This window comes from Trachypithecus francoisi, unplaced genomic scaffold, assembly GCF_009764315.1.
Source record: "Trachypithecus francoisi isolate TF-2019V2 unplaced genomic scaffold, Tfra_2.0 Lachesis_group8, whole genome shotgun sequence".
In the NCBI taxonomy this organism is placed as follows: Eukaryota; Metazoa; Chordata; class Mammalia; order Primates; family Cercopithecidae; genus Trachypithecus; species Trachypithecus francoisi.
The window spans coordinates 65,111,213-65,133,123 of record NW_022681473.1 but is presented as its reverse complement, the minus strand read 5'-3'; the positions used below and the strand labels follow the sequence as shown (position 1 = coordinate 65,133,123).

The following is a 21,911-nucleotide window of genomic DNA, read 5'->3' as shown; positions in this document are numbered from 1 at the left end:
GAAGTGCTTGATCTGCCCATTCTCCCTAAGGTTTGAGTGACAGTTTCCCTGTCCTTGACAGGGGCATATTTGTGTTAGAAATGGGTAGCCTGGTGAAATCAAAGATTAGTTCAAAGGAATGAGGTGCTAGGAGTGAATTCTAGGCACCAGGATACCTGCATGGTGACAGTGTTTTTGGTTAAGGGTTCAAGGGCATCGCTCAGATGGAGCCCCATAGATAATGACATCCCTACCACCTTTAAAGTCCACCACATTTTCAGATGAAGCATAACTATAAAATAATGACCACCATGTCTCCTGTTCACCTGCTTATCACCTTATGGGGCTGGAGGGCAGTAGTTAGTTCCCCTGCCCTAGAAAAGTAAAGCAACTTGCCCATAATTCCACTGTGTGTCAGTGTCAGCTCAAGACTAGAAGCAAGGTTTCCTGGCTCAGAGACACACACGTTTTCCAATGCGCCACAGGTGCTTCTTGGAACAGGTGCACAGTGGGCAAATGAGCACAGACTGCATGTGTAGCCTGTCATTTATTATTCAGCTAAGCATTCCTGATATTGCCTCTGGGCCAGGACCTTTGCTGGGGCTGAGGATGCTGGGATGACTGATTGAGTCTCTGACCTTGAAGAGCTCCCAGAAAAGAGAACCCACAATGACTATACTAGTGAAATACTAGTGAAAATACTGACATATGTGAAAATATGGTGAAAATAGTTACAATCCCAGTGAAACACTAGTGAAAGAGGAACATATAAAATGTTATTGATGACGGCAGGAAGCAGACAAATGCCTAGGCAGATAGGGTGGGGTCCCCGGTGAAACCCTACCTTCAAGCCAAAGACAGTTTCAAGTCCAGCTACAAGTCCCAGCTAAATCCATGAACCAGATTGAGAACTTGTTTTCCCATTCAGTGCGCTTTCCTCTGATTGCTCCCCACCTTTCACCTATTTTACATGTACCTACCCTTTCCTAAATTTTTTTTTATACTGTGAGTGGTGTCTTTGCTTTAACCTTTTTTGCATACTGACAAACCAGTCAGCACACACTCCCCATTCTGAGTCCATAAAAAGCCCCAGACCCAGGCACAGAGAGATAGAGAAACCACCTGACTGCAGGGGTTGGGGACCACCCCTCCTGTCCGCTCTCCACTGAGAGCTTTTCTATCACTCAGTAAAATTCTTCTCTGCCCATCCTCACTCTTCAAATTGTCAGCATATCCTCATTCTTCTTGGACACGGGGAAAGAGCTCAAGAACCCCTGAATGTGGGTAAAAGCTATAGCACAGGTGGGTCAGTGGGCATGGTACCTCCAGAGGCAGGTCTGTGGCCATGTGAGGCCTGGGCAGGAGGCATCGCTGGCCATGGAGGTCCCCGGTTGGCAAGTAGCAGGGAAGAATCCTGTGTCATTACCAAAGTTGTGAGAGACATGATTATGTCTTTCATGTGATGGGGTCATGTGACTTTTGATTTGGATATTGAAGGATAAGGAGGTCCATATGTGCATATGGAGGTGAGAAGGCTTATCACCCTAACTCACACGTCCTTAGATTAATATTTGTCCAACTGTTATTTAGGTTGATGCAAAAGTAACTGTGATTTTTGCCATTACTTTTAATGGTAAAGAAACACAATTACTTTTGCACCAACCTAATAAAACCATTTATGCTCTTTTGGTAAACCTAAAACTTTCTTTAGTCTTAAAATTCAGATATATCACTCTAGGAGAAGAGATTTTGTCTAACTTTATGATCTGTAATCTGTTTTGGGAAAACAGATTGCTTTTCCATTTACCAAATAAAAAATTACGTTAAATCTTCTTTTACAAATTGTACATGTAATTTTTTTGTAAAAATTGTGAGAAACTCTCACAATTCTCTCCAGATTCTGGGGTTCTAGAATCTCTGTTTTTTGCTCTCTGGCAACAAAAAAGGGAACAGGAATTGTCAGCAGGCTCAACCTGAAGGAATGGTTTTATCCTGCTGCCACTGTGTGAGCTGCTAAGCCTTGCGAACCCTCCAGGGCCTGGGGCTAGAGAGACCCTCCCTCCCTGTCCAGCTCCCTGGGTCCCTCTGTCTCTTATGATGTTGGGATGGGACAGGTAGGGCAAGCCCCAAGTCCCTGGGCCAGCCAGCATCAGCCCACATTTCTGACCCTAAAGCCCTCCTTCTCCCTCCATATTTGTGGTCTTGAAATGCAAATAAGGAACCACTTCACACTTCCTAGGATGGCTACAATTAAAAAACAGAAAATAAGTGTCACTACGGATGTGGAGAAACTGGAACTCTCATGTGTTGCTAGTGGGAATGTGAAATGGTGCAGCCACTGTGGAAAACGGATTGGTGATTTCTCAGAAAGATAAACATAGAACTGTCATCTAACCGAGTCATTCCACTCCCAGGTATGTATCTGAAAGAATGGAATGATAGCTGTACACCCATGGTCATAGCAGCTTTATTCACAATCGTCAGAAGGTGGAAGCAGACCCAGGTGTCCATCAAGAGAATGACTAAACAAAATATGGAATATGCATTTAGTAAAATATTCAGCCATAAAGTGGAACAGAATTTTGATACACATTACAACATGGATGGACTTGAAAGCATTATGCTAAATGAAATAAGCCAGACACAAAATAAATATAGGATTCCACCTATGAGCTACCTAAAATAGGCAAATTCAGAGACCAAAAGCAGAATAGAGGCTAGGTATGCAGGCGGGAGTCACTGCTTAATGGGTACAGAGTTCTTCCTGGGGATGATGAAAAAGTTGGGGTATAGATAGTGGTGTGGTCCACAGCCTTGTGAATGTCATTAATGCCACTGGACTGTTCGTTTTCACATGGTTAAAATGAGAAATACTGTGTTAGCTATAGTTTACTATTAAAAAAAAATCCTGGTTAAAAGTTTTTCTTTTTTGAGACAGAGTCTTGCTCTTGTCACCCAGGCTGGAGTGCGATCTCGGCTCACTGCAACCTCTGCCTCCTGGGTTCAAGCGATTCTCCTGCCTCAGCCTCCTGAGTAGCTGGGATTATAGGTGCCTGCCACTACACCTGGCTAATTTTTGTATTTTTAGTTTTACCATGTTGACCAAGCCTCGTGATCTGCCCACCTTGGCCTCCCAAAGTGCTGGGATTACAGGCGTGAGCCACTGCACCCGGCCAAACATTTTTTGAGAAGGACGTCCCCAGGCCAGAGGAGGGTGCAGCGTGGGCCGCTCTCAGGCCCCAGGGGCACACTGGCTTCCACTAATTCTGCCTGAGCAGCCCCACCCAGCAGGAGTAGGGGTAGAATGGCTGTGCCTTGGTCTCCCCGCCCTTTGGGGATTCCCAGTCAGGATGGGAATCCCCTTATCTTCTTAGCGCCATGGCATCTACTGTTTTTCACCTTATCTACTGTAGGCAGCAGCTTTTACTATACTTGGATACTTAGGTCTCATTTACCCTCATAACACCTAGTGAATTAAGGATTATCACCCCATTTTGGGATGCAGAACCGGAAGTTCTGAAGGAAGTGATGTGCCAGAGGTCACCCAGCTAGTAGGAGGCTGAACTGAGCTTGGAGCATTTCTCTCACCATCAGGCCCTAGTCCTCCAAGCCCCTGCCCCACCCCTCCTCTCCTTTTGCTATAGTGAGACTAAAAAGGCACTGACTGGTCTGGAAGTCAGGTGGCCTGAGTTCTAGTCCAGATTGTGCTATGGTGTGACCCTGGACAAATCACTTTCCTTGTCAGAGCCTCGAATTCCTCATTTGTAGGAGGTACTGCTGATTTGTCTGCCCTCCCCACTCCAGAGGACTTTGGAGGTCTCAAAGGTTATAAACGTGCTTTATAGTGATACAGACGGTATCATGTCAGTTATTCTAAGCTTGTTTGATTAGTCATTCTTAAGTCATTATGGAATGGCATCATTGTCATTAATCAGGAAGAAACTTTCTCCCTCGACACTGTTCACTCCTCAGTCACCTACTGCCTGCACCCGGAAGAGGCCAGCCTCTCCGCTAGTCTTGGGTTCCGAGGTTTTGCCTGGCTGTGGGCTGGAGTTTTCTAGCAAACTGCTGGGAGAGGAAGCCAGCTTGAGGAATAAGGGAGCCTCTTGAGTTGACATAACTTTCTGAGCCCTGGCCCCAGACTGAGAATGTGTTGATTCTGGCTGCTGATGGGGTGGCCAGCTGGAGCAGCAGAGTTGGCTCCAAGATTGCAAACAAAACAGTGACTGCAGGGAGAAGTGTGACTGCCTTTCGCTTTCTCTGCTGCTAGTGTAAGCTCTCTTCTTGCTTTTTTTTTTTTTTTTTTTTTTTTTGAGGCGGAGTCTCGCTCTGTCGCCCAGGCTGGAGTGCAGTGGCGCCATCTCGGCTCACTGCAAGCTCCGCCTCCCGGGTTCACGCCATTCTCCTGCCTCAGCCTCCCGAGTAGCTGGGACTACAGGCGCCTGCCACCTCGCCCGGCTAGTTTTTTGTATTTTTAGTAGAGACGGGGTTTCACCATGTTAGCCAGGATGGTCTCGATCTCCTGACCTCGTGATCCGCCCGTCTCGGCCTTTTCCCTTGGTAAAATCTTGACCTTTCACTTCCAACCCCCACTTTGCATGACAGGCCCCTGCATCCAACTTAAGGGTTCTTGGCCCCTCACTTTTGAAATCTAACTAGTTTCTTTCTTGTTCATTCCACCTCCAAAATATTGACTATCCTGTTCTCTCAGCCCGGTGGCCACCGTCCTAGTTAAATATACCTGTGTCTTTTCCTTGCCCGATTAAAACTGCCTCTTTACTGACCTCTTGGCCTCGTGTCTGGCACCCGCCAATCCATCTACACAGGCTACCAGGGTGACTTTCCTTTATAAAAAAGACCTGACCTTGTCACATCCCTGCCTAATAACTTCTGGAAACTCCTTATTCTTGACACTTAAGGCCTTTATGCCCTGACTCCTACCTCCTCTCCTGGCTCTTCTCCTGTCTCGGCCCATACTCCAGCCACAGTCTTCTTCCCAGGCTGACTTTCAAGTCTCCAGCGCTTGTCCGTGCTGTTCCTTCTACCTGAAATGTCTTGCTCTTCCTCCTCCGTCTCCACTTTGTGATACTTCAAGGCTCAACTCAAATGCTACCTCTTGGCTGGGTTTGGTGGCTCACACCTGTAATCCCAGCGCTTTGGGAGGCCTTGGCGGGCAGATCACTTGAGGTCAGGAGTTTGAGACTAGCCTGACCAACATGGCAAAACTCCCTCTCTACTAAAAATACAAAAATTAGCTGGGTGTGGTGGCAGGCACCTGAAACCCCAACTATTTGGGAGGCTGAGGCAGGAGAATTGCTTGAACCTGGGAGGCGGAGGTTGCAGTGAGCCAAGATGGTGCCACTGTATTCCAGCCTAGGCGATGGAGGAGACTCTGTCTAAAAAAAAGGAAAAAAAAAATGCTACCTCTTGTGAAACCATTCCTGGCCTGTTTCCAAATAGGTTTAGTTACTGCCCACCCCCAGCCTTCTTACAACGTGGTCACTATTTCTATCACTGTCTCTCTAGGCAATGAGTTCATTTTAAGAATCTCATTATTTACCTCTGTCTACAAAGTCCACTGGATGCCTGGCACATATTGGGTGCTTGGGTTTGCTTAATAAGCAAATGCTCCTAACAGTATGTTAAGAGCGTGGGGCTACAAAGTCATGCCCCATTCCCCTCATGCCTTTGTCTTGAGTCACCCAGTCTCAAGATTCTGTCTCTCCCCCATCAGATCTATGTCTGCCTCCAAAATGTGCCTATCCTCCTTTTTTGGGAAGGAGTTTCCCTTGGACATTCACTAGTGTCTATGTGACAGAGGGACTTTGGTTTGTCCCAAACATGCTCCTTCTGGCTTTGTGGCAATCCTTCATTCAAGGATCCTGGGGTGTCCTTCTTTATTCCCTTCCTGAGTTCATACATGCTGATCTGTAGGCTCTGCAAGGACACTGTTATGGCCAACACATAGTAGGTGCTCATTAAAGCCATGTTAAGTGAATACATGAATGGTCCCTTCTCTACTGGGGTGTGATGGAATGCTCAGTAGACTTGGAATCAAAAGACAAAGACAAAGATGCTGCCACTCGGGCTGTGGCTGTGGGCAAGCCATTTCATCTCTGAGCTTTTGCTTTCTTGCCTTTAAATTGGGGATAATGCCTGTACTTCACAAGGATGCAAAGGATGAATGGAGATGAAAGTGCCTAAAACACAAGCAACCACAAAGCTCACGAGCATTTCATTCATTCTCAGCCTCCTCCATCAAGTGTAAAGAGGGTTCATCTCCACGGTCATCCTCCTCCTGCTCTTTTAAGTCAGGTATCTGGGCCAAAATGACTTCTGCCCAGGGTCCCTTGTAGCATCCAGGAGCAGCATGATGTGGAAGGAAGCCAGATTTGAATTCTGACAGTCACTTCCAAGCTGTAGGAATTTGGAACTGTCTGCCTACCTGTAAAAGGAACGTTAACAGCACTACCTCACACAGTTGCTGTGAAGATTAACTGAGATGTGTGTCAAGTGAATTAGATGACACTCAAAATTTGGCAACCATTATGACTTTCCCCTGATGAACCTGGGTGCCCCTGAAAACCACACAGGTAATCATGCTGCCCTCTTGTGGACAAGAGGGCACATAGCCCAGCAAACGCGCCCGCAAAGGGTTCCAGTGAGAGAAATCAAACCACACATAAGGAACTTCTCTCCTCTACTAGGGAGCTCATGAATTACCCTGAAATATTTCGTCATCAACTAAATCAGAAATTTTCAGACACTGATGCACTTGTTAAAATGCAGATGAGTTCTGATTCAATAGTTCTGAGATGGGGACACAGTTCTCTAACAAGCTTCCAGGAGATACTGAGGCTACTGGCCCACAGACTGCCCTGAATAAAGTTCCTAACTATAATAATGTAACAATGTCACAACAAGAACTACTTATTAAGTGTCTACCATGTGCCAGTTACTGAGAAAGCCAGTTAACCTAGTTTAACTTGTATAATCCTCAAGACTCTGTGGGGTAGATAATGTTTGTCGCCATTTTTCAGATGAGTCAACTACAGCACAGAGAGAAAGTTTGTTGCCACACCACACAGCGTAAGGGGTGGGCCTCGGGTTCTAATTTAGCCACCCTGGCCCCAGAGCCTGCTAGGAAGACGCCTCTGACAATGTGTGGAGGACCACCTGGGGAGGAGGAGGGCAGCAAAGGTACTGAAGTGATCGAGGTGCGACATGTGGAAGCCTAAGCTAGGGCACTGACTATGGGATGGAAAAGAGGGGACACGGAAAAGAGAATGAACAAGATTTGGTGGGAGACCTGAGGTGGCTGTAAGAGAAGGCATTCACTGTGGGTATCTGGTTTGGACAACTGGAGAGACGGTGGTACTTATCACTTACTGAGCCAGGAAACACTGGAGGAAGAACAAGTTTCATGGGGAGCAAGTTTCAGGGGGAAGGTGGATTCAGCTTTAGAAACAGTCAATATGAAGTGGCTTTTGGTCATCTGGGAGAGACAGGAGCAGGTACCTGGGCCTAACTGTTCAGAGTTCAGGAAATAATTTGGTTGTGGATAAAGTTTCACATAAGTGAAGCTATGGTGACTGAGCATGGGGATAGTGCACAGATTGCCCTGCTCTGGACCAAAGTCGACAGTCAATAATGAGGAGAGATGGGACTGGAATTCCATCCTGGCTGCAGAGGAGGGTGGCCCTGACCATCCCACTGGGCATTCTGGATCTGGGACAGGCAGAACATATTGAAGGGCTATAGGGAGAGGGGTTCCTGGAGTTCCATGACAACTAAGTCCGATGAGCTGTCCCCTGCCCCCATATCAGCAGAAATAAGGACAATTCAGAGAGAAAGACCAGACCAATAAAGGTTGGGAGATATTTATTTTCTTTAAACAAGGTCATAAATAACAAAAAACGAAGTAGGTCCCAGACTCTGGACCATGCAGCAGGACAGGGGTGAGAGACTGTTGAGTGGAAAGATGGAGGGGGCTACACATCACTTAAGACAGTCACAGAAAAGATGGGCTTCAGGACACTGCTCCTTCCTGCCCTTGGAAATGGCGTGCCTGGGCAATAGGGACAGGCCGCAGTGCTGTCGAGGCAGCTGGAAGAAGGCAAAGACTGGGGATGCCAGGCTGTAACGCTTCTATGTGGAGTGATGTGAAATCCACAAATGGCAAAGAGAAGCTGTAGGTTTGAAGAGGCAAGAGGGCACTGCACACCTCCAGGAACCAGCTATGAACATGGTGAAATTTGATGATTAAAAACAATTCCATAGGCTTTGGCCTGTGGTTTTGTGCATGGGCTGTATTTAACCTGGGTTGCTCTGTGGCAGGTGAGGGCTCAAGAGGCCCCTGGAGCAGCCTGGCCTCAGCCCAGGGCAGGTGCCCAGACATGTGGAGTGGGACAGTAGGCTCTCCCAGATGGGAGGCCATGTGCTTGGACTGGCTGGACCTGATTTTCAGGCTGGTTTCTTGTGATGCTACCCACCACCACCCCTCCCGGTGCCTAAGGATGGGATTTTGGCCTCTCTGGGTCTTCCAAACCTGGAAGAGTATGACTGGGATAAAATGGTACCTGACTAGTGTTTTATATGAAAGGGAAAAATAAGGACCACCCCATACATTGTCCATCACATGAGGCAGGGTTGGACCATGCCAAGACAATCTCAAGGAATGGAGGTCCCTGAGCCTGGGAAGACATTTGGACTCAGGTGTATCGCCTGACGCTAGGAAGAGGGGCTCAGTATGGCAAATCTGGAGGCTTTACCCTAGGCAATGCAGGGAGAGCAGGCAGGAGATACCCCAGTACAGGGAAGGGAAAGGCGCAGGGGAGCCTTGGGCTGGGGAAGCCAAAGTTGGTCAAGGACCCTGGAAAACAATGCTTTTGGCAGAATACATGAAAAGGTTGGTACATCTCGGGGTGCCCGTCTACAGGGAGCCAGTGTCACATGGCCAGGCGGGACAGGGAGGAGGAGACAGTGGCATCACAGTGGCCTCTGGTGCGACGTATTTACAACAGAGCTTGATGTTGAGGAGGGGTGGACAGCAGGTCACTAACAGCCAGGAAACACACTGTGGAAGAACAGAAAGAGAAGGAAAAACAAATGTAACTATCAATAGCTTTCCTTTGCTTATCTGGGTCCTCCAGGAAGCCCTGCCTAATGACCACCAAAGCAAATCTGACCCATCTCATAGCCCTGACCAAAGCTGGACCCAGGGTCTGCTCTCAGTGTGCTGCTCATTTGCCCAAGGCTCCAAATGGTCGAAGGGCCCCAGACAAACACTGTTCAGTCGAGAAATTAGGTCTTTATTGTTGGTTCCTGGGATCCATCAATGGTCAGTTGTTAGAGGGATGGCTCAGCACAGGGGTGGCGGTTCTGTGGTTTACTGTCCCAGGATCTCGCCATCATCTCCAGTGCTTACCCTGCCCTGTTACTCTCATCTCTCAGACCCTGGAATTCAGAGTTCTCTAAGGCAGAAGTCATCTCCTTTTCTTAATATTTCTTCTTCAAACTTCCTGAGAGTGGGGAACAAGTTTCCCCAAACCCTCACCAAAATCAGAGAAGAGACTTTTCAATGGTAGGAATGACTCCTCATCAGGGTTGTGGGCTCTTTGAGGATCAAACGCCTTCTGCAGTACAGACTAGGAGCTGGCTGAGGTGGGTCAAGACCACCTGGTTTGGGGTCAACATGCCTCTCTTCTTCTTCCTCAACAGAGCCCAACTGTGTTTCCTTAAACAGACGAAGAGCTTCCTAGGATGAGAGGCCTGGCCCTGTTTCTTCCTCTAGACCAATAGAGGGGGAAATTTTGCCTCCCTTGAGGCATCTGATAAAATCTGGAGACATTTCTGTTTGTCAGAACTGTGTGTGGGAGGGGTACTACTGTTATCGGGTGGGTAAAAGCCAGGGATACTGCTAAACATCCTACAACGCACAGGACAGCCCCCACAATGAAGAATTATCCACCTCAAAATGTCAATAGCGCTGAGGTTGAAAACCCTGCTCTAGAGCTTCCAGGATCACCTCTGCAGAGTGGCTAATATTCTGCCAGCTTCGGAAAGGGAGGGGAAGCAAGCATGGCAGAGGCACCCATTCCATTCCCAGCTTGCTTAGTAGCTGGCCATGGGAAGACACTCTGCAACACTGTAGAAAACCCTGCTCTAGGCCAGGCGCGGTGGCTTGTGCCTACCATTCTAACACTTTAAGAGGCCGATGCGGGTGGATCACTTGAGGCTAGGAGTTCAAGACCAGCCTAGCCAACATAGAGAAACCCCATCTTTACTAAAACAAAAAACAAAAAACAAAAAACAAACAAAACAAAAATTAGCTGGGCATGGTGGCGCATGTCTGTGATCCCAGCTACTCGCGAGGCTGAGGCACTAGGATCACTTCAGCCCAGGTGGCGGAGGTTGCAGTGAGCCAAGACTGTACCAAGGAAAAAAAAAAAAAAAGAAAAAAGAAAGCCCTGCTCCATGGCCTGCCCAGCTTTCCTTGAGAGCAGGGCAAGAGAAGCCAAAGACAACTTCTCTAGGAGCCTAGAAATGGACTGATTCCTATCCCAGCCTCCTCAAAGGGGCACCTCAAGAAGAAATGCACATCACAGTGGGGGGTGAGACTAGGCACAATTTATTCACAGCCTCAGCATCAACCCACTGGAGCACAGCACAAAGAAACAACCCACCATGGCTTTGTAGAAACAGACATGCCAGGCTCTTCACTGAGGAAGAGGAAGAAAGGCATGGTGACCAAACCAGGCAGGGGTAAGGCAGAGGTATTTATAGTCCTGCAAATATCTGTTTGTCAGAGTTGGCCAGCACTGCTGGGGTTCTTGTACCCGCCTTACCACTGGAATCCACCGATGGGTTCTGCAAACCTGTGCCGGATCAGGAAAGTGGCAACAGCTTCAGCTACCTGGAAAAGGGAGAGATATTCCAGGCTATATGAAGGTTACTGATGGGGCTTAGCCTTGGGCTGTCGGCTACTGTTAGATGGTTAGGCTCTACAGTGCCCTCATCCCACCCACAGGTCTGAGTGGCTTGAAATTAAAAGGACCTAGGCCCTCCCTAGCAGAGCTAGGAGACTCCTCCCCACCATCCTTGCCAGGGATGGCTCCAAAGAGCTCAAGAGGAATGACGTGAAGGGCTTATTTGTGCCCTTAGAGTTACAAAACAGTGTTTTCCCACAGGAAGAGTCCATACTAATTCCTAACCTTGCCTGTGGTTTAGGGAGCAGTTTCTACCCTAATCATCCCTCTTCCATCTGGCTTTTGCGGGTATTGGAGAAGTAGAGCTTAAGATCTTAACCACAGGGCCCTGGGATGAAACAGCAGGGTGTCAGTAGCTCCTCAGCACATATACACAAAGCCAATACCATAAGCAGCTGCCAGTGAGAAGGTGGAGAGCTGGTGGAATTGCATCTGCATAGGCTCCACAGCAGCTGCTGCAGACAATGCAGGCTGAGACTCAGAGACTTGTCTTCTGTGACATCCAGGGTTATTCTCACAGTTGTCCTTTTACAGTCATTGAACACCAGACTCACCTTGTCAGGGGCATCCTCATGGACTGCATGGCCACACTGAGGTAGGACCTGCATCTGGAACTTCCCTGGAAAGGAATCAAAGCAAGGCAACTTCAGGGACTAAAAGAGCCCTGTCTTATGCAGCCTCACAGGTCACTCTGGGAGCCCAGGACCTACCTCCCCATTTCCAACCTCACCTCAACACTCTGGACCCAATTATCAAGTCTTGCTGAGAATGGTAATACAAGTAATTATAACCTTGTGCCAATCATTTCCCTTCACTTTTTCCTTCTGTCCTATTTAGTGTACATTTACTCTGGGCCAGAGACACATAGAAAAAACAGTTCTTGTCCTCAGGGGATTTACAGTCCAGTAGGGGAGTAAAACACAACAACCAACATTTTAATGCAGCATGTCATTCCTATGATGAAACTGGGCACGTGGGGCTGTAAGAGCATAAGAAAGGGAACTTCACAATCCAAGAGGGACCCAGGAAGGAAAAAAGGCTTGAAATGGCTTGGAATAAAAGAAGCTTGGCATGGTGCTCATGAGAGTGGTTAACAATAAGGCTGGAGAGGTAAGCAGGGGCCAAACCATTAAGGATTTTGTAAGCTATGTTAAGGATTCAAAATGTATTATTACAATAATAAGTTACCATCTGAGCACTTAAGCATGTGCCAGGCATTGTACTAAGCACCTTCTCATATTGTCTTACAGAACACTGTAAGCTCATAAGTAATGCGACAATGATTGAGAATGAACAGTGATGACTGATAAAGAAGATCCCTAAGGAGACCCAGAGCCCCCATAAGTAGAGACAGCAGGTTTTCTCAGCCTCAGATTCTCTATTTATAAAATAAAGGAATGGGATTGAAAGTTCTTCTGGTCATTACATCCTGTGGTTCTTACCCCAGTTACATAGGATTCAAAAAGTTTTCAGTATACTCTTCTATCCATTTTTAAAGTTGATTCTCAAAATCTACCCTATAAAATTATGCACGAAAATACTGAAATTCTTTTTTGAGATGATGAAACTGAGGCCAAGGTTAGTGAAAAGTGACCTGCCCAAGGCCACTTCGTTAATCAGTGGAGGAATAAGATGATCCCATTTAGTAAAGCCCAGCTTGTGCCCCTCCTCCTGCAGTAAGCTGCCTCTCTCTGGGTGCTCAAGCCTAGTCAACTCTCCCTTCTAGCTCCTAAAGTACTATTGTTAATGCACTTGGATCCAAACACAAAGCAGCACATGGCCCTCTTGTAAGTTTCAAGTAAGTTTACGTTTTACATGCCACTGGTGCTTGCCTCCCCAGGAGTGTGTTATTTCCATAAGCACAGGGGACGATGGTGTTATTACTTGCTCTATATCTCTAATAAGAACTAACACAGGGTTGGGCACTGAGTAGATGCTTAAATCTTTAGCGAATGAATGATGAACAAATGACTAGATCCAAAACTTACAACTCCAATCTCCCTGTTGTTTCTGTTAGATCAGCTCTGATGACTAGGGATGCATTTGTCCTTCCTCTTTGGAAGAGTAGGTATAATCAGGGAGAACTCACATACACCAACAACACTGTGCCAGGTACACATAAAATAACACGCTCATGGGTAATCCTCACAATAAGTGTCTAAGCCCATAATGACCAACATCAGTGCCATGAAAAAAAATCACACAGTCCCAGCTCATGGTCCTGTTCCAGGCCTCAGGATACAATGTAGTTAAAGGAAGGCAAAGCCATGAAGGTCTGGGACCAGAGTTTTATATTCAAGAGGCTTTGAACAACTATTATGAAGGAATATAGCTCCCTTTGCTGTGGAAAGCTTGAAGATAGCTAAAAGAACAGTTTGAGAGGCCCATGAGACATCCAGCAGTTTTGCTTCATGGGCTAGGACTGGACCTCAGGAGAGAGGGATGAGGTGGATGTTTAGCTTTGGGAGTCATCAAGGTACAAATGGAAGCCATGAAATTGTCCAGGGAGAGTAAGTAGGGAAGAAAGGTCTAGAACAGATTCTGCCTGAGCCTGAAACTTTGGTCTTGGAGTTGGCACCTCTTCTTCCCATAACCCAAAAGTTGCATGCCTACTGACTTCACCTTCACTGAGTCTTTTACCTGTACTAAAGCAAGGGCCCCCACAAAATTGGACCCGCTGCCTCCACTGTCATCTAGCTAACATACATGCATCTGTACACAGTGCTCAGCATGTCATTTTTCTACTCATTATACCTCATGATCCGTTTGAGGCTGCCATCAGTTTTTTCATTTTACAGATTAAGAAGACTAAAGCTGAGGCAAGTCAGAAAACTTGGCCAGAGTCAAAAAATTACTGGAAAAGCAGTATTCAAAATTCAGTTTTCTGAACATCAGAGACTTTACTTTTACCATCTTACCATGCTGTCTTCTAAACAGGTATTTATACCTTTTTATATCTGGATTATCTTGAGCCTTTCCCTTTCTTAAAAATTCTAACTATAATAAAAATACTGGCCAGCTGCAGTGGCTCACACCTGTAATCTCAGCACTCTGGGAGGCCAAGGCAGGCAGATCACTTGAAGTCAGGAGCTTGAGACCAGCCTGGCCAAAATGGTGAAACTCCATCTCTACTAAAAATACAAAAATTAGCCAGGTGTGGCGGCGCATGCCTGTAATCTCACTACTGGGGTGGCTGAGGCAGCAGAACTGCTTGAACCTGGGAGGCAGAGGTTGCAGTGAGCCGAGATTGGGCCACTGCACTCCAGCCTGGGCAACAGAGTAAGACTCCAAAAAAAAAAAAAAAACCCCACAAACAAAAAACTCATCAGAAGTCAGAATATCTCTTTTCACAGTATCATATACCTATACAGTACTTTATAATTTTAAAACACATTGCCTCATTTTAACTCTTATAACTGAAACATAGGTAGTATTACAATCTTCATTTTTGGATGGATTTTTTTTTAAACAAATTAAAGCTCAGGAAAGGGAAATAACTTCCCCATAATCATATAGTGTGTCAGGAGTAGAGGTGGATGTTCAACTTGGATCGGACTCTAAAGTTCAGGCTTTCTCCGTTATACTTCACTATCTCAGGATGTTAATTGCCCTATCACCCTTTCTTCAGAAAAGGGTCCAGGGGCATAATTTCTTGATAACTTACCTTGCATCTGGCCAATGGTTAGATCTTTATCCAATCTATCAACACCTAGAAAACAAGAGAATTCATTGTGAAACAGATTTTGCTGTTCAAGTACTAAGTAAAAAGTGTTACAAGTTGTAAACATGATAACATTCTCAATTCATGTTTATACCAATCCTAACTCCCAGAGCATATTCTCACCACCAGATGAAACTTTTCAGGTTGAGATTCCCCTAAAATCACTATGTTAAACTGGTTCTGAAAACAGAGTTTTACTATTTTAATTCTCATAATACTCAGAATATCCTTATACCACTGTATCTAGCTCTAGGCTAAGAAGGACTTGAGCTTGACCAAGTAGACAGGCCAGGCCAGAATTAGGTCATCCTAACGCTTAGATGAATGCCTATGCTTAGTTAGGTTTAGAGACTGGGTGTAGGGAGGAGAAAAGGCACAGATGAATGAGGAAGGTACTCTACTTTGGATGTCACTACTCATTTGGTGAGAAGTTTTAATGAGGTCATATTGAGATGACAATATACCAACACTGCTATGGACTGAGTTGTGTCCCCCTAAAACTCATGTTGAAGCACCAGTTCCCAATGTGACTGTATTTGGAACTAGGGCCTATAAGGACGTAACAAAGGTTAAATAAGGTCATGAGGGCAGAGCTCTGACATGATAGGATGAACGTCCCTAATTAATGTCCTTAAGAGAAGACACACCAGAGTGCTCACGTTCACTCTTGTGAGGGCACAGAGAGAAGGCAAGCCAGGAAGAGAGCCCTCACCACAACCTGACCATGCTGGCACCCTGATCTCAGACTTCCAGCCTCCAGAACTGTGAGAAAATAAATTGCTGTTGTTTAAGCCACCCAATCTATGGTATTTGGTTATGGCAGCCTGAGCTGACTAATACATGCACATATACACTTACCAGCCAAGAGCAGCAATTTAGGAATGGGACAACTAAGAAAGAGATTGGATAAGCCTCGGAACCAGCCATCCCAGTATTTTTCTGTTTTTGCCAGTTCAATTCTCCAGGTGTATGGATGGTCTTTCTTGGTCTGGAGGAATAAGAGCAAGTTCTGAGTCTCCGAGGGCAAGCCCTGGAGGAAAAGGATTAAAAACTAGATCCCTGGGAAAAGGAAAGGGAAGGAAACTAGCACTTATTAAGGACCTACTGAGTCCCAGACATTTTCATATACATTCAGTCCTTCTAACAGTCTTGTTGTATGGGTCACTGTAATATTCATTTTAAGATAATTACGAGTTTACTTTTTATTGCTATTAGTTTCTGTGAGTTTAGGAAACTTTCTTAAGATCACAAAGCTAGTAAGTGGTAGTGCCAAGATTAAGCCTTTCTCATACTTGGTTGGCAAAAAGGATGTTTTTCATCAAAATAGTAACTACAAAGAACATATTGCAATATGAAAAATGCTTATAATATAAGCAAGAAACAGATTACAACATGTCATCGAAGTTAGGATTAGTACTGGAAAAATGTGGCATACTCATAGTAAAGTACAAAAAAGGAAAACTGAAAATAGGTTGATTTGTTAGTAGAGCATTTTTTCTTGTATTTTATAATGATATAATGTTCCTGCAACAGTAATTTTGAAAGGAAATATGAGACAAATATGACAAAATGTCAACATTTATTAAATCTTTATAGTAGATAAGTACAGAGTATGCAATCATATATTGGCTGAAAAAATAATTTTCTATAGTTTTCTATACCATTGAAATATTTGAAACATTATAATTGAAATAAATATACTGAATCAACCACAATATGAAAATCTAAAAGCGACCACGAGATATTTAACATATTACGTTAAAGATCACTGGATGCTTAAGATGTCCATACTACCCAAAGTAATCTACAGATTCAACATAATCTCTATCAAAATTCCAATGGCATTTTCTTTTAGGAAATAGAAAGAAATCATTTTAAAATTCATATGGAATCTCATGAGACACTGACTAGCCAAAAGAATTTTGAAGAACAAAATTGGAGAACTCACACCCAATTACAAAGCTGCAGTAATTGAAACAGCTTGGTACTGGCATAAAGACAAATAGACCAGTGGGATAGAATAGCCCAAAAATAAACCTTCACATAAATGGTCAGATGATTTTTGACAAGAGTGCCAAGACCACTCAGTGAGGAAAGAATAGTCTCTTCAACAAACAGTACTGGGATAACCAAACAGATATGCATATTCCAAAGAATGAAGCTGGGGCCTTATCCCCCAGCTTCATTAAAGACCTAGTAAGACTAAGATTAAAGATCTAGTAAGTCTAGTAAGATTAAGACATAAAACTCCTAGAAGAAAACATGGAGGAAAAGCTGGACACTAGACTTGGCAATGATTTCTCGGATATGACACCAAAAAGCAGTGAACAAAGGCAAAAACAGACAAATGGTACTATGTGTACGGAATGGGAGAAAATCTTTGCAAATCATGTATCTCATAATGGATTAATATTCAGAATATATAAAGGACGCCTACAATTCAGCAACTAAAAACATCGAGTAACCTGATTAAAAAATGGTCAAAGGGCTTGAATAGACATTTCTCTAGAGGTGATATAGAAGTGGCCAATAAGCATATGAAACGATGCTTAACATTACTAATCAAAGTAAATACACATCAACACCACAATGAGAAACCATCTCACCCCTATTAGGATGACTACTATCAAAAAAGAGAAAAATAAATGTTGGTGAGGATGTAGAGAATTTGGAACCCTTGTGTACTGAGTTGTAAAATGCTTCAACCAATAAGAAAAACATCAAGGCAGTTATTCAAAATATTAAAAATAGAACTACTACATGATGCAGGAATCCCACTTATGGGTACATATCCAAAGAATTGAAAACAGAATCTCAAAGAGGTATCTGCAAACCCATGTTCATAGCAGCACTATGGATAACAGCCAAGAGGTGGAAGCCACTCAAATGGCCACTGATGGACGAATGAATAAACGAAATGTGGTATATACATATATAAGTCAGTCAGAAAAAGGAAAGAAATGCTATCACAAGCCGCATAGGGACTGAACTTTGAGGACATTATGCAAAGTGACATAAGCTAGTCACAAAAAGACATATATGATCCCACTTATACGAGGTATCTAAAATAGTCAAATTCATAGAAACAGAAAGTAGAATGGTGGTAACCGGGGCCTTTGGAAGAGTTTTGGGAAAGGGGAGTTGCTGTTTATATCTCAGATGTTTCACAACAATGTGAATATTAACTGTACACTGAAAAATTACCGAGATGGCAAATTTTATGTGGAAGGAAGGAAGGAAGGAAGGAAGGAGGGAGGGAGGGAGGGAGGGAGGGAGGGGGGGAGGGGAGGAAGGAAGGAAGGAAGGAAGGAAGGAAGGAAGGAAGGAAGGAAAGAAAGATGGCCAAATGGGAAATCAAGAAACTTGAGTCTTCTAGTCCTGTCTTTGCCACTGATTTTCTCAGGTCCCTTCCCTTCTTTGGGCCTTGGTCTTCTGTCAATACAAGGAGACATAAAGGTACCTTATGATTCAAATATTCTCACTAAAGAACCAATTCTATTCTCCACTGTTAACATTTACCAGGGGTAGGACACTTTAAAGGAAATACTGCCATTTCAACCTGGAACCTCAGCCTGTCCTATTCCCCACAACACTTTCCTTTAATGAGCCATTTCTAAGAGATCAGCTCCACTGTCAGAGACAAGGCATAATCTCACAAGCCCCTCCTACATGCACACTGAACTTCACAGGGAAATGACAAATTTAACGTAAGAGAACCTCCAAAAAGTAGTATTATAATATATATATAAAACAGTTCATCTCAAATCTTAAAATTTGTAAAACCAAAGGAAAAATTCTGGATAGAATTAGGATTTCTCCTGTATTTAGGTTATTGGAAATAAATCCTTTCTCCCAAGAGCTAGATCATAAAGTTTAGTTTAGATGCCTATTAGATGCCATGAAAATGGTAATAAAGTGGGTTGATATAATGAGATACACTTGTTGGGTGGGAGAAACAGAAAGTTGGCTAACAATCTGTCTGGGATGTTTACCTGGGCGAGATGCAGTTCTCCACACAAGGGCATCCACCACAGGCCTTGCATTATCTCCCACTGTTTCACTGGAAAAGTGTTTAAAAACATAACGCTTTGTGTCAGTCAGATCTGACTGAATGCAAGTCCCAAAGCCATCATTAACTAATAACTGTGGGTCCCTTGGGAAGTTACTTAATTTCTTCCAGCCTGCTTTTTCTTTCTTAATTTAATTTTATTTTTTTTTGAAACAGAGTCTCACTCTGTTGCCTAGGCTAGAGTGCAGTGGCGCAATCTCGGCTCACTGCAACCTCCACCTCCTGAGTTCAAGCAATTCTCCTGCCTCAGCCTCCCGAGTAGCTGGGACTACAGGTGTACGCCACCACACCCAGCTAATTTTTGTATTTTTAGTAGAGACAGGGTTTCACCATGTTGGCCAGGATGGTCTCGATATCCTGACCTTGTGATCCACCCGCCTCGGCCTCCCAAAGTTCTGGGATTACAGGCATGAGCTACTGTGCCCAGCTCCAGCCTGTTTTCTTAGCTGTGAAATTGGCAGCACAAGATCTGAAAGAATTGTAAGGATGAGCTAAAGATACTCATGTATATGAAACAACAGGAGTGTGGTCTGGCACATAAACAAGTATTAAAATTTTTTTTTAATATAAAGGATGTCAATAACCTTGAAAAAGAACAACAAAGTTGGAGGACTTACACACTGTCTGATTTCAAGACATACAACAAAGCTACAATAACGAAGACAGTGTGGTACTTGCATAAGGGCAGACATATAGATCAATAGAATAGAATTCAGAGTCCAGAAATAAAATCTAACATTTATAGTCAACTGATTTTCAGCAAAGGTGCCAAGACAATTAAATGGGGAAAAAGGAGCCTTTTCAATAAATGGAGCTGGGACAGACTATTGGATATCTACATGCAAAAGAATGAAGTTGGTTCCGTTCCTGGTATTATACACAAACACTGACTCAAAATGGCCTAAATGTAAGAGCTAAAACAAGAAAATTCTTAGAAGAAAACATAGGTATAAATCTTCATGACATTCAGGCAAAGCCTTCTTAGATATAATACCAAAAGTACAAGGGACAAAAGGAAAAACAGATAAATTGAATTTCATCAAATTAAAACTGTCTGTACTTCTAAGAATGCCATCAAGAAAGTAAAAAGACAACCCACTGAATGGGAGAAAGTATTTGCAATTTAGGGATCTGTATCTAGAATATATATAGAACTCTTAAAATTCAGTAATAAAATCAAATAACCCAAGTAAAAAATGGGCAAAGTATCTGAATAAACATTTCTCCAAAGAAAATACATAAGTGGACAATAAGCTCATGAAAAGAAACTCAATATCAAGAGTCAATAGGAAAATGAAAATCAAAACCACAATCAGATACTACTTCATACACACTAGGATGGCCATAATCACAAAGAGAGAAAATAACAAGTGTTGACAAGGATACTGATAAACTAGAACACTCATACACTGCTAGTGGGAATGTAAAAGGGTGCACCTGCTTTGGAAAACGGTCTGTCAGTTCCTCAAAAGGTTAAATATACTTACCATATGATCCATCAGTTCCAATCCTAGCTGTGTACCCAAGACAAATAATAAAAGCCTATATCCACACAAAAAGTTACACACAAATGTTCAAAGAAGTATTATTCATAATAGACAAAAATTGGAAACAACCCAAATGTCCATCAAGCGATCAATGGATTAAAAACTGTGGTATAGCCATACAATGGCACATTATTTAACCATATAGAGAAATGAGTTATTTGATACGTGCTACAATATGGATGAACCCTGGTAATTTTATTCTAAGGGAAAAGAAGTCAGTCACAAAAGACCACATATTATTAGTTCCATTTATATTTTATGTCCAGATTAGGCAAATCTATAGAGATTAGATTAGTGGTTGCCAAGGCTGGGAGGGTTGGGGAGAAATAGGGAGTGAATACTCATGGACACTCCTTATTAATGTGCCTCAGTTCACCCTCTCAACAGAACTGCTGGAGTTTATGAAACCACATAATTGGGCTTATAAAAAAATACAAAGAAAAAATGAGTTAGAATTAAAAATCGAGGATCTGGGTGTTTTAGCTTTAACTTTTATGTGTGACCATGGGCAAGTATCTGTACCTAAGTTGTAAAATGGTGATAATATCTACAATGCAGAACTAAAATGAGAATTAGAGATGATAAATGTGAAGCATTCAGCATAGTGCTTAGCACATGATGGGTAAAAAGCAATTAATTATATTAAGAGTCTCAAATCTACTAAATGTGTGCTTGATGACCTTGGGCAAGTCTCTTAACTTCTGAGCCTCAGATTCTACACCATAATATGGGAGAAAAGATCTCTCCACACCTCATAAGATGTTGAGAGGACCAAATAGACCATGAGTTATTTATACCTTTGTAAACTCTAAAGAGGTACAAAGTATTATATTTCTGATCACTGATTTTAAAGATGGCAAGAAGATCCTCAAATTTAAAATCCTGTTTAAAAATGTATTCTCCTTCTTGCTAACAGCAGCATCTCCAAATGCAAAGGAGTAGGTCATTACATGTTCATTATCTGCCATTAGTAAGATGTTTATATTCAAATCCATCCCTAGTCTGCTGTTCATGATCACGAAACATTTTCAAGAAAAAAGCACTTGTTACCACTACTTGCCTAGCAAGTACTTATAAAACACTATTTATACAACCCTGAGCTAAATGCAGAGGGAAATTCATGCAGAACATCAGTTTCTGCCACAAAATACACATTTTTTGTTTGTTTGGAATACAATTCTTGCACAGAGGACAACATGAGTCAACAGATGACTAGCAAAGGACCATAGGATTTCTGTGTGTGACTTATAAAATCAGTTATATGACTTAGTACGTACAACTGCAAAAAAAAAAGTGCTAAGGTGTGTCATATAGACTTTCAGTGCTGTGTTGGAAAGAGAGTGTTATCAATTAAGGTCAGAAAGCTTCCCCAGGGAAGCTGGGTGTGGTGGCACGCACCTGTAGTCCCAGCTACAGATACTGGGGAGGCTGAGCTGGGATGATCACATGAGCCAAGGAATTCAGCCTGGGCAACATAGCAAAACCCAGTTTCAAACGAACAAACAGACAAAGAAAGCTTGCTCAAGGAGATAAACTTTGAAAGACAGATGGACAGGGTAAGATCTGAATGAGCTTAGAATAGACTGGTAGGAAATGGAATTTTTCTC

General features: G+C 43.5%; 1 protein-coding gene and 1 non-coding gene across 3 annotated transcripts in view; one reads left to right on the top strand and one right to left on the bottom strand.

The window, feature by feature from the left end:
- Positions 1 to 7,843: 7,843 nt before the first annotated feature.
- PPME1 (protein phosphatase methylesterase 1) overlaps positions 7,844 to 21,911 on the bottom strand; it is an 84,439-nt gene continuing 70,371 nt past the window's right edge. Inside the window, exons 10-14 of one of the 2 annotated variants that reach the window (XM_033203770.1) lie at positions 15,547 to 15,676; positions 14,632 to 14,676; positions 11,522 to 11,586; positions 10,827 to 10,894; positions 7,844 to 9,055 (exon numbers count right to left, since the gene is read on the bottom strand). In XM_033203770.1, coding sequence (XP_033059661.1) covers positions 9,037 to 9,055; positions 10,827 to 10,894; positions 11,522 to 11,586; positions 14,632 to 14,676; positions 15,547 to 15,676 — 327 coding nt within the window. In that variant the 3' untranslated portion in view covers positions 7,844 to 9,036. The other variant, XM_033203769.1, reaches the window with a different exon arrangement.
- LOC117081870 lies at positions 9,991 to 10,129 on the top strand. The gene has a single exon (XR_004436344.1). It is a non-coding gene; the product is annotated as a small nucleolar RNA SNORA7 (small nucleolar RNA).